This window comes from Corvus cornix, chromosome 23 (assembly GCF_000738735.6).
Source record: "Corvus cornix cornix isolate S_Up_H32 chromosome 23, ASM73873v5, whole genome shotgun sequence".
In the NCBI taxonomy this organism is placed as follows: domain Eukaryota; kingdom Metazoa; phylum Chordata; class Aves; order Passeriformes; family Corvidae; genus Corvus; species Corvus cornix.
In genome coordinates this window covers 4,503,078-4,516,351 of record NC_046352.1, presented here as the reverse complement: position 1 = coordinate 4,516,351, position 13,274 = coordinate 4,503,078, and the positions used below count along the sequence as shown (strand labels likewise).

Here is a 13,274-nt window from a genome sequence, read left to right as displayed (position 1 = left end):
CTGGAGAGTGGGATGTTTTGCTGTTTCTTGGAGAGTTGCATACAGATTTGGGAACTCGGTTATGTTACTCTGCTTGTAGTCTGTGGGTTTTTATCTGGACTCTGTGTTGAGGCTCAGACTTCCGTAATTCTTGGTTGAAATGTGAGGTCTCAGGGTTTCACTGTTTTCCTCCTGCTCCCAGCTGCTGAAGAGCAGCATCGGTGCATCCAGACAGTGGAAAAGGGACAGAGATGGGCCTGGATGGATTTTGTCTCTGGGCTGTGACATTCCCTGCTCGTGTTCCCATCAGGGCAAAAGGATCCTGGGGTGGGATCAGGCAGCAGTGGGGGAGCATGGCTGGGCTCTCAGACCTGCCCCTGTCTCAGGTCCTACAGATCGACAGACGGACGGACGACCCCCCAGCTGGGGAACCCCTCGACTCCCCAGCCGGCATCCCCTGAGGTGGGCAACTACCACTCCCACTTGGAGCTGTCCCACACCCACTCACCACGCAGCCCCATCAGCCCCGAACTGCTCTGTGCCCCCCTGACCCCCCTGTCCCGGGACTCCCTGCGGCTCCTGTCCAGCGAGGACACGCGTTGCTCCACGCCCGAGGCCGGCCTGGACGAGCAGGTGGGTTCTGGCTGCGGCCGGGGCAGGCGCGGCACCCCAGGTGACCCTGGTGTGGGGAGGCAGCTCGGAACCCGCGTGTGGGCGGTGCCGTCGGAGCTGGGCCAGGTGGGACGCACGGGCAGTGGGAAGCGTTTCCAGCAGTTGGCTCCGTGTGGAGCTGCCGTGTCCTCTCCTCATCTGCCGAGGCTTCCGGGCACTGTTCCCGAGGCTGGGGTTCTGCACCAGGAGCAGCTCTGACCTCCGGATCCGTGCGAGGAGCGAGGACACGAGAGCTTTTCCAGGCATTCTCCATGACTCGGTTCTCTTCCCCTAGGCTGTGCAGCCCTGGGAGCGACGCACCTTCCCGCTCTCCTACGACCCCCGGACGGAGTGCGAGGACCAATCCGACCCCCAGGACCGGTTGTCGCGCTGCACCCGCCGCACGTCGGGCAGTAAATCCTCCCGGGAATGCGATGGCACTTCGGCTTCGCCCAGCCTGGCCAGCCTCAAGAGCCGAACCCCACTGGCCCCCCCCTCCTCCTCCTCTTCCTCCTCCTCTTCCTCTTCCTCCTCCTCCTCCTCCTCCTCCTGCTCCGCAGTCCTGCGGCCAGCGCACAGATAGAGACACACGGGGAGACGTGAGCAAACCAACACACAGAACTAACTCTTGGCATTAAAGCTTCCAAAATCTGCGTTTGATATTCAAACATCCTGCCGGGAATTTTCACAGTTTTTAGTGAATTTAAGGAGTTTAGAAACTGTTTTTTGTTTTCTTTTTTTTTTTTTTTTTTCTTTTCTTTGTTTTCTTTTTTTTTTTTCCTTCTCCATGTTTCCTCGTCACATGAATGAGCCCCCAGATTCCTCCCAGCGGAGTGAAGCCTCGGGAGGGGAGCAGCCCACCAGACCCCCTCCCCTTTCCTCCCCCCTTTAGGTGTATAAAACTAGAGCACAGGATTTAGCTGACTAGCAGATTTCGGGGATAGTTTTTCCCAACAAAAGGGTGTCGTTTTCTCTTAACCCACTCCCCCCCTCCCTGAAAGGTTTTAGTGGAGTGAAATTAGTGGTGAAAAGTGATGTCTTGGGATTGCAACCTTCACTGTCTGGCTGTCCTCACCTGCAGAGTGCCCACCTGCACTTCCACCCTCCTGCATTTTCCTGCCCCAGGTTGTAGTTCCAGGTGTCCCCTGGGGGGATTCTGCCCCTCCCCAATCCCCCCTCTTCCCCAGGGACGCCTCCCCCTTCCTTCTCCCCTGGTTTGGAGCCGTGGCTGTGCCGAGGGCTGTGGCTGCATTCCCAGCAGGAGGAAAGGAGGGACCTTGTGACTGCTCCACACTCAGCTCCGCCTGGGAGGAGTGGGAGTTGGGAAGCACCCGGTGCACACCTGGTGTGTTCCGAGGGCAGGGAGGGGAAGAGTCTCTTTGAGCAGAATTCCCGGGGCACTTGGATGCCCTTTGGGGTGAGGCTGTTCCAGCTGGGACTGGGCTGTGGCCAGTGCTGGAGCTCTGCCCTCGCTGTAGGCTTGGGCAGTCGGGGTGAGCCGTGAGCAAGGAGCCGCCGCTCCGGGACAGGCCAGGGCCGGGGGGTCCCGCAGGTGGGTTTGTGTCAGACAAGGGGAGAGCAGAGAGGGAAGGACGGAGGCAGGAGGCGGCTCCCGGGGGTTCAGGGTCATCCTGATCCCACGTGGCATCACCACAGCTTCGCTCCACTCCCGCACCGTCCCAGCTCCGGTGTCGGTTCCGTTCCATTTCTGGGGTGCCCAAGGTGCCCCCTCCTGACAGGTATTTGAGTTTGAACCCCAGTTTGTTGTTCCTCCCCCATCCCCTCCCGCCCGGTTCCGCACCCGCAGTGACTCCCGGGTCCCGCACACCGTCCCCATCCGTAACGCTTTCCGGTCCCGACGGTGTGGCTCCTGGTCCCTGTCCTGTTGCTAGCATTGTGCCTGTCTTATGTATAATCACATCACCAAAAAAAAGGAAAAAAAAAAATACAAAGGACTTTTTTTTTTTTTTCCATTTTGTAATCGTAAAGAAATAGTCGCTGAACTGCTTCATGGTCGGGGTTTTCACAATTTTCAACATGATCTCGTGGTTTTGGTTCTGTTCTAGTTTAAAGGATCCGTCATCGTTTCTTTAAAACAAAAACCCAACAAACAACGGCGCTACCATACCCCTCTGCAGAAGTGCTTTTCTATTTATAAGGTTGAAAATTCTGAATAACCCTTTTAGCATTATAAAAACCACACAAAAAAAACCACCTTGTATTTTGTAAATATTTTCTTTTCCTGCTTTGAGCTGTGTAATGTCCTTGTTATATAGAAATGCTTTTCTTCCGAGAAGCTGATCTTTGTTAATGTCTTGATTCTGTTGGCAAAGCACAAATGTGCTTATAAAAAAAAAAAAAAGAAGAAAAGATTAAAAAAAAAATTAAAACGTAATATTCCATTTGATGAATGTGAAACGCTGGGCTGGGACAGGGAAGGGGCCCTTCAGTGTACTCAGATCCGCTGCTTCCCTCCTGCGTTCCAGTGGCCTCTTTTTCCCTCTGTGACATCATTTCCCAGCAGTTGCTGTCAGCAAGAGCAGCGACCCCAGGGCTGGGGTTTATTTTACATTTCTGGGGTGCTGCTGGTTCTCATCCAGGGCCTGTTCTGTCCTTCCTGGCTCCACCGGGTGGGGTCCCCCCCACCCCCCTCTGTGCTGAGCCTGTGGCCCCGAGGGATGGCTGTCGGAGAGGATGGATCCCCACCCCTGTGTCCCCCATGCAAAAGAGGTGCCAGGTATCATTATCGTAGTAATGACTTTATTTCCAAATTCACTTTTACGGCAACAGTGTAAACCAGTTGTTAAACACACGATACACTATGGACACCCACAGACAGAAGCTAAGCTAGAATGATACACTGAGATCAAACCTTCCCTCCCCTCCCCGGCGCAGCGCGGGGGGCACGGGGCTGCCAACACCACACAGGCTGGCACCGGACCTTCGCTAACACGCAGAATCTTTTGGAGTGCAGAAATACGATTTTTTTTTTTTTTTTTTTTAATCAGTGCCGGCTTTAACCCCTTTCAGACCCAAGATGTGTGTGGAGTAAAGGAAAAGCTGGGGTCAGGCTGTCCGGCTGCTCACGGGGACCCTCAGGCCTGGGTCTGAATGCAGGGTCGGGGCTGGGGACGTGGCTCGGGCTGCTGGAGGGGACAGTGGGTGACATGGTGGATGGAAAGGGCTGTCCTGGGACCCCACAGCCCCTGGGAGGAGACGGCAGATGGGGCTGAGGACACTCACAGCAGGAAGGGGCTGCTCACTGGAGCTCGGCGCAAGCGAAGGATGTCCTGGCCCTGGGTGCTGGTGTCCCTCAGGGGCTGCTTGGAGGGGACAGGGGTGCCACAGGATGGGTGAGCTTAGCTACCCTGTCCTGCAGCCCTAAAGGGGTAAAGGTGATGCTTTGAGGGTTCTCCCACTTGCTCGTTCTACAGAGGACAAAAACCGCGGCGGCTCCTACAGCGCTACAGAGTCAGGGGCGGAGCACAGAGTCTTACAATCATGGAGTCAAGTGAACAGAGCGAGTGACAAGCTGGACACGGTGGTGTGCTGGACCAGCCTCTCCCCAGCAGTAAAGCAGCTCCTGGGGCTGCAGAGAGAAGGGTTGGACCCCCCCTCCCCCCCAAACCATCCCCATCCACAGCCAGGCCTGCAGCAGCCCAGCCCCACAGAGGGACAGGGGGTGACGGGTGGGCTCACAGCCCCCTCAGGATGGGAGCAGGTCCTGTCCTGGGAGGAATTGCTGCTCTGCCCAGGAACAGCTGCTCTGACAGCCTTGGTGGCACCCAGCCACCACCCCAAGGACAACCAGAGGCCCTGATCCTCACCAGCCCTGTCAGACCAGGAATTGGGCCCCTGCTGGGAAAGCACGGCTTTCCCTGTGGCACAGCCTGGCGCTGCAGGGTCTGCGGCCCCACCGGGCCCCCTCTGCCCTCCCACCCCCAGCTCCACCCCCAGAGCTCGGCTGGGGCCTCTGGGGGAGACAGGGCAGGAGGACACACATGGAGCTTCACTGGTGGCATCTCAGCCTCTTTGGTTGTAGAGGGAAGGGGCAGGCGGGGACAGCCACAGGACCCCCTCGTGCTCCCCAGGGAGCCACAGGAACAAAAGCAGCCAAAGAAAGAACTCGACTGGCTCCTGTCTCCGAGTGGTGCTGGGGGTGGTCAGTGCTGTGTGAGGGGTGAGACGCTGCCACCTCAAACCCGGGGAGCACCCGGAAAGGGGGTTCAGTGCCAGGGAGCAGCTGCTGGCCCCGGGCTGGGGGAGCTGCTGCCGCCTCCCCTGCGTCCTCCCAGGGTCTCACCGCTGCCACCGGCACAGCAGAGCCATGGAGCTGCCACCTCCGCCATCGCTGAGCTGACCTTGCAGGGAAAGAAAAAGAACAACCCAAAAATGTCACAAGCTGCACCCAAATCCAGGAGCCATCGCAGCACTGGAGCTGTGAGTGCCCCTCATCCACGCTGCCAGGGCGCTGGGAGGTGCCCGGCCCCGGGGAGCCCCGGCGCAGCCCCGGCCCCCCGCCCGGCAGACATGCGGCACCGGGCTCCTCCGGGCGCCGGGCTGGCCACGACCCGGAGCCAGCCGAGCTCCCCGGGCCCCTGGCTGGGCTGCGGCAGAGCCGGCGCGGGGCAGCGCAAAACTACTTACAGCATTTATTTTTTAAACACATGCTCGTTTATGAAAACAATCACCCTGGCACGGTCCAAGCATATACAGACAAATCTACTCTACGACACGAGGGGCTGCCAAAGGAATGGGGAAAAGCCTCTACTCATCCACTCAGCGGTTCCAGCACAGCCACGGACAGGGATCGGCCGTCCGGGGCCCCTCGGAGCGGGCACCCGGCGTCGCCTGAACTCCAGCTGCCGGAGCTGAGAGCGGGTTAGGGGGTACCTGGCCGTTATCTTCATACACATCTCGGCTTTCGGAGATAAAAACAAAAGGTTTCTTCCAAATCAGCAGGCAAATTTAACGCGGGGAGGGAGGGCATCTCCCCGCAGCCCCGGCTGCGCACCCAGGACGCGTCCGGCCCGTGGGCCAGCCCGGCCAGCGGCAGGGCACGAGCTGGGCAAGGTCACAGCCCCTTCCCAGGAGGGCCACCCGCTGCCCTGTGCTGGTGTGGGGTGCTCGGGACAGCGCCGTGCTGTAGCCGCCCCTCGGGCCCCCTCCCCGCCTTCCCGGGTGGCCCCGGGCGGGGCTGGGACAGCGAGGGACGCGGCAGGAGTGGGGGGAGCGCGGGGACGGGGATGGGCTGTGCGCTCCGAGGAGCAGGGGGAGAGGAGGTTTTGTACCTCATAGTGTCACTGATTTTGAAGTCCTGGAGCTAGAGCTGAATGAACAGTAAAAGCAGGTTAAATCATTAACCAGTTAGGGATGGGGAAGCAGCTGTAAAAGGAACAGAGGAAGAAGGCCAGATTATTATTTTTGTTTCTTTTCTTTTTTTTTTCCTTTCCTTTCCTTGTCTTCTCTCCTGGTGGCCGCCGTGCCGCGATCACAAGCCCTGCTTGGCCAGCGAGGCGGACACCTCGTCGGCTAGCGTGGCCAGCTGGGGGGAGTCCACCAGGTTGATGCTGCCGGTGGAGGAGACGTTGCTAAGGCGGCGCGGGGAGGCATCTCCGGAGATGGTGGGGGACTTGTAGACGATTTCGGCGCCGTGGTCGGTCTTGGCTTTGGCGTTCTCGCGGAAGGTCAGCTTGTGAGTCTCAATCTGTGAGGGAGAGGAGGGCGGTCAGGGGGGCATGGCCGGGGAGACGGGCGGGACCTGCCAGGCGTCCACTCGAGCACGGCCGCTGAGAGGTGGGAGGAAAGCTCAGAGCAGTGAACCAGTGCCCCCAGTCCTTGGGCACGTCCCAAGCACCAGAGGGGACAGCAGGACCGGAGCATCTGGATGCTGCCAAATCCTCCCCAGGTGAGGTCCCGGGTCCCAGAACGCAGAGGGCACAACCTGGGCTGCTCCCACTCCCCTGGCAGAGATTATGGGGGGACGTGGCACACGAAGCTTCCCCTTAGCCCACGGAGCTGCTCCCAGGAGCCAAACCCCTCTCCTGGTGAACTGGATCTGGTTTGCTACTTACAGGTGCCCTCCCCAGCCAAGTGCAAGGCTGGGGGCTGGCTCTCCGTGGGGGTGAGCGGCTCCAGCACCAGGGCCTGGAGCCCAGCAGGGTCTGGGCTTGGGGTCCACGTCTTGTCTTCCTTGCCTTTCTCTCTCTACAGGTGAAGAAACCCACCCAGGGTAGTGGGGGGCAAAAAATGCATCAGCAACAAAAACCATGATCCAAGAAATGCCAGCCAGAAGGAAAAAGACAAAAAATAGAAAAGAAATAGAAAACTGGGGAGAAAAAGATCTGAAAAACAGGGCCATTCACTGACTCGTAGAAAGAAGAGTGGCTGCCTTTGGAGCCAGGGAGGAAAACTCCAGGAACAGCAAGGGAGAGCACAGGGACCTGGGCAGAGCACGGAGCACTCGGCTCCCCATGGCAGACCCAGCACAGGAACCAGAGTTCAGCCTCAGGAGCTGTAGACTGTGAGTCCAAACGTGCATCTGTGTGTCACAGAGCAAGGAGGGGGCTTGGGGACACGGGAAAGGGACAGCAGAGCTGCACCTGGACTCAGTTACACCCACAACCTCCTCCAGGTGTGGGTTTGGGCAGGGAACGGGCAGCCACCAGGCTGGAAGGCTGAGGTGGTGATGCCACTGCTGGGTCACAGCCTTGCAGATAAACTCCCCTGCAAAAGGCAAGTCCTTCAAACTATGGCCCAGTGAATGTGTCAGGATGTGACAGAGCCATCACTGGAATCACAAAGCCGATGGCAAAGGGCTCAGTGAAGCACAGGGGAGGCTGATGCGTGGCAGAGAGAAGGGTAAGGAAGTCAAGCGGTCCCGCAGTCAGAGGCCAGCTGGAGGTGAGAGCTGGAGCTGCACAGAGAACACGTGGCCAAGAACAAAGTGCCAAAATACAGGAGCTGAAACAGAACCTTCCCCTCCCATTGAGACAAAAGTGCTGGAAAAACAAGCAAGATAAAAACTGCTTTCCCTGGGGAAGCTGAACCCTGCGTGTCGCCAGGCTGCAGTCTCAGCTCTGTGCTTACCTCATGTCCTCACCCCCTGCCTGCTGGGGACTTGGTGGCCTTGAAGCCCGGCTGCGGAGCTGTTTTACTTGACTAAGGCTCGCTGAAGTCACCATCAAAGCCTCAGTGGGAACAGCTCAACCCAAGCTCAGTGTTTCCCTGACCCGAGTGCCTTTTGTCTTTCAATTGAAATCCCCCCAAACACTCCCCTCCCTTCACAGAGCCCTCGGTCAGGAAGGAGAAATCACCTTCTGAAGGGCCAGCTTGCTGCAAAGTCACCTGTGCTAAATAAAGCTGAGCCTTTAATGCTCCACTTTCACTGGGGATCCAACACCTCTGCAGCTCCCCAGCTGCCAGCTGTGTGTCACAGCAGCAACACAGCACAGGACTTGATGGCGACACTTGGTCATGGGAAGGGTTTGAGACACAAACTTCAGAGACAGCAGAAAGAGCAGGAAACCACAGGAGAGGCTGACACTTGCACTCATTTGGGTGGCCACAGGCCCGGAGGGACACAGAGACATCCTGGCAGCAGTGCCAGCTCTGCTCAGCAAACTCCCCTGAGCCCCGAGCAGGACCCTGCCCCAGGCCCGACCCCTCCCGCTCACAGCCCCGGCAGGACACGCCTGTCCCCAAGGCCCCTTCACCTTTTTATTGCCTCCTCCAGGGACGTGGCTGATGTTATCTAGGGACCCGATTTTCGACTGCACCTTATCTTTGAAGTCCAGTTTCTCAGATTTCACCTCCACCTGGCCACCACCTGCAAGAGAAGAGTGGGAGGTGGGTCAGGAGCTGGGAACAGCACCCAGCACTCCAGGGCTCACTGGGATGCTCCAGTCACTGCCACCCCTCACCCCCTGCCCCTCTCCACACCCGCCGTGAGCTCCCAGGGCCAGCACAGCCCAAGGGGTACCTGGCTTGTGATGGATGTTGCCCAGGGAACCACATTTGGATGTCACATGGCTCAGGTCGACTGGTTTGTAAACGATTTGCACCTGTCCATAGGAGAGAGGGAAAGGGGATGAGCTGGTGGCCAGCACGGGCAGGTGGAGAGGGGGAGCACAACACACAGCGGCACCTGAGCTGGACTGGAGGGAAAGGACAGCTCAAACCCCAGGAGGATTAATGACACCAAAGAAACCGTCATCAGAAATGGGAGATCATTAATGCCCGTGTGCAGTAGCCTCTTAACATGTCAGCATGCACGAGATCACCTCTCCACAGAGGGGGGAGTAGAGGCAATTTTAAAGTGCTCAAGTGAGAGAGAAAGTGGAGTGGTAATTAATTAAGATTCGCATACACATCATCCAAAAGGAGGAGATATACCAGAGAGAAAACATAAAAAATAAATACCTTTTCTGGTGTAAAACATAAAGCTTATGTCCACAAAAACTGAAAGAACAGAAATGATCAATGTGCACAGAACTTTTAAAAGAGTGACCAAAATATGCATTTCTGAAAAATGCTGTAACAGAAATAAGGGTTAAAAAAAAAAAGCAAAGCAAAGTCTAAATATCTGGCGTTCACATCATAGAAATTAAAATGGCAGTTATAAAATATTGAACCACAACAGCATTTCATGGTATTTAAGCTCTGTTTTGATGTGTTTTGCCCATGATGTCTCTGAACGTGGGCTCCAGCAATTCCACGGATCCCCCCCGTCCCCAGACCGCGTGGGGCCGGTGGCCTCTTGCGCACGGACACCGGGGACACGGGACACACACACACAGGGACATCAACAGGGGCTCTGCAGAGCTACGTTAGCAGCTACACACCAGGAGAGGACCCTCGGACCACGGCACACACACGGCAGCTACAGCAGGAACAGGAGACAAGGGGAGGAAAAAACATCCCCAGAACCCCACAGGTTCCCCTGGACCCTGGTTTGGGACTCACACCGGGTGTGGGTCAGCTGTTGCTGGAGTTAGTGGGGCTGTGCAGGAGAAATGGGACCATCAACACCTCGAGGTTGGTTCTGGCTCTGGGGACAGCCTGGATTTCCCGGGGAGCATCCGCTGCTCTCCGTGTTTCCCCGAGCACCACAGCGGGTGCGATGCTCTCACCAGCCTCAGAGGATGTGCCAGCACCACAGGGACCTGTGCAGAGGAGCTGCCTCCTCCCAGCAGCCCCAGACCAGCACCAAGGGTCCACCGCAGCCTCTGCTCCCCACCTGTGCGCCCGGGGCTGACCCAAAAGCCCCAGGGGAAGGTGCATCCTTCAGTTGTCACGCTGGCCCCGTCACCCCCAGTGATGGACTGTGACTGTCGCAGCCCTGAGGAACAGCCCACAGCCCATCGTGGAGCCAGGAAAAGCAGCAGAGGCTCCGTCCCACGCACAGAGCCCTGCTGACCTGCCTCGTCTCCGATGCTCACACAGACCAAAAGGCACATTTGACAGGAGACAGAGAGGGAGAAAAGCAACCCCTCAGGGTCTGGGACACCGTGGACACAGACGTGGAGACAGCGCTGGGAAAGATCACACCGGGCAGGAGAGGAGCCGGATTTGGTTGGAAAGTAGGAAATGCCCAAAAAGGGCAGCTGGTGCCTCTCTAATCCCAGCTGTGACCCTGAAGGGTCTATGAGCAATTCAGGCACCGCTGAGACTTGGGACTGAAAGTCCTCCTGTTTCCAGTGCAAGCAGTCAGCAATTGGAGCTTTCTGCTCTCATTCCAGTCCCTTTTTTGACGGACAGGACTCTGTCATCCCTTCCCATCCCGCTGGGGAGCAGAGAAGGATCCTCCCCATTTTAGCAAGAAAGAAAAAGGGGAACAGAGTTGTTTGCCTGGGAAACCAGTGCCAGAGACCTGGGGATCCCACCCCTCAGCATCAGCAGTGCCAACTTTTACCTGAGGCATCACCTGGTCAGTGGGCTTAAAAATCCAGGTACCAGCCCCAGGGAGGGACAGTTCCCTCTGCAAGCAGTGATGACTGGGCAGGGGTCCCTGCTGACAGTGTTGTGGGGGGTCAAGTCCCAATGGCCATCAAAGCCCTGGGGTCTCTTGTTGCCCCTCTCGCACGGGAGCCCCAGGGCCCAGCCCAGCCCCTGGGACAGCCTGTGCAGCCACTCTGCCCCTGCCACACTTTGCTCCAAGAGCTCCCACAGGCAGAGGTCATGGGGTTTTCAGTTCTGGCAGGACTTGGGGAGGGATCACAACCCCCAGACGAAAATCCAGGTAATTCTTAACCCACTGCAGCTGCCAACACCCACGGTGTGAGCTCTCCGTGGAGGAAGGGATGAGCTCAGCACCCGCCACAGCACGGAGGACTAACTCCTGGTCCACCGCACCCTGGGCAGCCCAGGCAGTGCAGGACCCCAGAGTGGGGAAAAGGGACAACCATGGAACTGCTTCACAGGGGTCTGAGCTCTGCAAAGCAGCTCCTCTGGCCTCCTCTGAAATAACTGCACAGTGACACCAAATTTAAGCCAGAGGCTGCAAACCCAGCTGTGTCCCTGTGTTCACCTGCCAAGCCTTCTGCAAGGTTCAGTTTCTTAGGGAAGGCATCCACAGAGATCAAAAACAGTCCAAGGAAAATCCATGGGGAACATCTCAGACCCACAAATCCCAGTCACACTGTCTGGGGTGTCAGGGATGTGCCTTCCTTGGCCCATCGTCTTTCCTGGACCCAAACTGTCTCCAGCTGTAAATCCACCAACCTCCGTGGAGTTTCTCCAGGTTTCTGGCACAGTAACTGAAAGCCGAGTCTGGTATTTATGTGGGAACAGCTGGAAATGCCAGCGTTCAAATCAATTAACTCAACAGTACTTCAGGCTCAGCCTCCGTGGGCGCTGCTGGACACATTCGTTAGCAAGGAGAAATTTAGTATTTGCATGGATCATACTTGCCTGATGGGAATGGGCAGGAACCTGCAGGCTCACATGTTGGGCAGGATCATGTCCAATTTAGCAGCACATTAAGCAACGAGGACTGGGTCTGCTCATAAATCTACCCATCTCCTGCGTCACTGTGTGCCAGAGGCCCCATCCCACAGACAAGGAGGCTTTCACCTTCCAGGCAGTGCAAAACCCTGGAGTTACTGGGATGTTTTGTTACAGATGTGGTTTGGACACGGGGCAGTTAGTTCTGTCCATGTCAGGCATGTCCAGGACTTGTTAGGGGTCATCCTTTGGGTTAATGGGGTTAAATGACAGCACATCCCCAATGGCTATGTGACAGCAGGGTGGCTGCAGATAGCATTGGTGATTAGTGTAACAACATGCCACTAAAATCAGGATTATTACAGTGCATTCAAAGTGTGAAGGTACTCACACTGCCTCCGCCCGGGATGTGTTTGATATTATCCTTTGAGCCACACCTGGATTGAACGCTGCTAAAGTCCAGCTTCTTATTAATTATCTGCACCTTTGGTAGCCAGAAAAGAGTCATTGCACGTCACCAATAGCTATCTGATGGCAGGGTCGCTGCAGATAGCATTGGCAGTTTAGTGTACACAACATGCCACTTATCAAAAGAACTATTATAGAGCATTGAAAGTGTGAAGGTACTCACACTGCCTCCGCCCGGGATGTGTTTGATATTATCCTTTGAGCCACACTTGGATTGAACGCTGCTAAAGTCCAGCTTCTTATTAATTATCTGCACCTTTAGTAGCCAGAAAAGAGCGTGAGAAACAACGTGACCATCTGCAGCTTGACCATGTGTTATATCCCTAAACCAGGAACCTGCCTTCCAGGGCCAGGAGTGAAAAGGAGAATCTCTGGCTTGCTGCACAGATTTGTCTGCTCCTGGGCTGGAAAGTGAAGATGGAGAGAGACTGAACAGGCCTGGGTGGTGATGCAGCCCTGGGTCCCAGGCCACAAACACCAGCCAGAAAGCCAGCTCAGCCTGGTTCCTTCCACTGCACAGAACGGGGAACTCGTTGGGCAGCAAACACGCAGGAAGGCACTGCTGAGAGGCACCAGGGCTCGCAGACTCCTCCAGGGCTCCGAGACTCAGCCTGCAGAGCCAGCGGGAGGAGGAGGGGTGGAGCTGACAGAAAAATCATGCCCAGCTCCAGCTCCCATGCCAGGCACCACAGTCCCCTTCCGGACCAGGCACACCTGGCCTTGGGCAAACAGGTGCCACTGGCCAGGCTGGGGAGCAGGAGCTGCATGTCCAGCACTGGGAGAGGACACCGAGCTCTGCCCTGCACAGGGCTCACACTTCCTCCACAGCTACCAAGAGAAAGCCAAGGCTGCCAGGAATGCAGCCCCAGGCCAGGGATGCAGCCCCATCCCAGTTCTGTGGCACATTCCCACCATTCCCGGTGGGAGCGAGGCCAGGAAGGGCTGGGGCCCCATGGGAACCACTCACCCTGCTAACCACAGCCTCCAGCCCCAAAGCCTTCCCTCCACACACGGATTTCTGTGCTAATGACGCTGGTGCCACTCGGGGCTTGTTTTCCCCACTGGTTGTGTAGGAAGGGACGTCGGGCATGGGAGCAGCTCTTCCAGACAGCCCAAGGGTGAAGACAACCCCTGCTCCTTCCCCACACACCCTGGAGTGGCTTTACAACCCCCACAGGTGTAAATGCAGGTAAAAACCCACAGGTCTGAGCCTGTGTGAAGCACAGCCCTGT

At 57.0% G+C, this 13,274-nt stretch overlaps 2 protein-coding genes across 28 annotated transcripts in view; one reads left to right on the top strand and one right to left on the bottom strand.

Moving 5' to 3' along the window:
* KANSL1 (KAT8 regulatory NSL complex subunit 1) overlaps positions 1-2,845 on the top strand; it is an 81,057-nt gene extending 78,212 nt beyond the window's left edge. For all 4 annotated transcript variants that reach the window (XM_039564604.1, XM_039564602.1, XM_039564600.1 and 1 more), the window contains 2 exons: positions 366-612; positions 926-2,845. In XM_039564604.1, the coding sequence (XP_039420538.1) occupies positions 366-612; positions 926-1,213 (535 nt within the window). In that variant the 3' untranslated portion in view covers positions 1,214-2,845. The remainder of the gene's footprint in view (positions 1-365; positions 613-925) is intronic.
* A 525-nt stretch (positions 2,846-3,370) lies between these two features.
* The window catches only part of LOC104698638 (microtubule-associated protein tau), a 43,119-nt gene continuing 33,215 nt past the window's right edge, over positions 3,371-13,274 (bottom strand). For 10 of the 24 annotated variants that reach the window (XM_039564608.1, XM_039564613.1, XM_039564605.1 and 7 more), the window contains 5 exons: positions 12,206-12,298; positions 11,966-12,058; positions 8,612-8,693; positions 8,346-8,458; positions 3,371-6,337 (listed from right to left, as the gene is read on the bottom strand). In XM_039564608.1, coding sequence (XP_039420542.1) covers positions 6,122-6,337; positions 8,346-8,458; positions 8,612-8,693; positions 11,966-12,058; positions 12,206-12,298 — 597 coding nt within the window. In that variant the 3' untranslated portion in view covers positions 3,371-6,121. Of the gene's footprint in view, positions 6,338-6,704; positions 6,838-8,345; positions 8,459-8,611; positions 8,694-11,965; positions 12,059-12,205; positions 12,299-13,274 lie in introns of all 24 variants that reach the window. The other 14 variants (XM_039564609.1, XM_039564615.1, XM_039564611.1 and 11 more) reach the window with 3 other exon arrangements.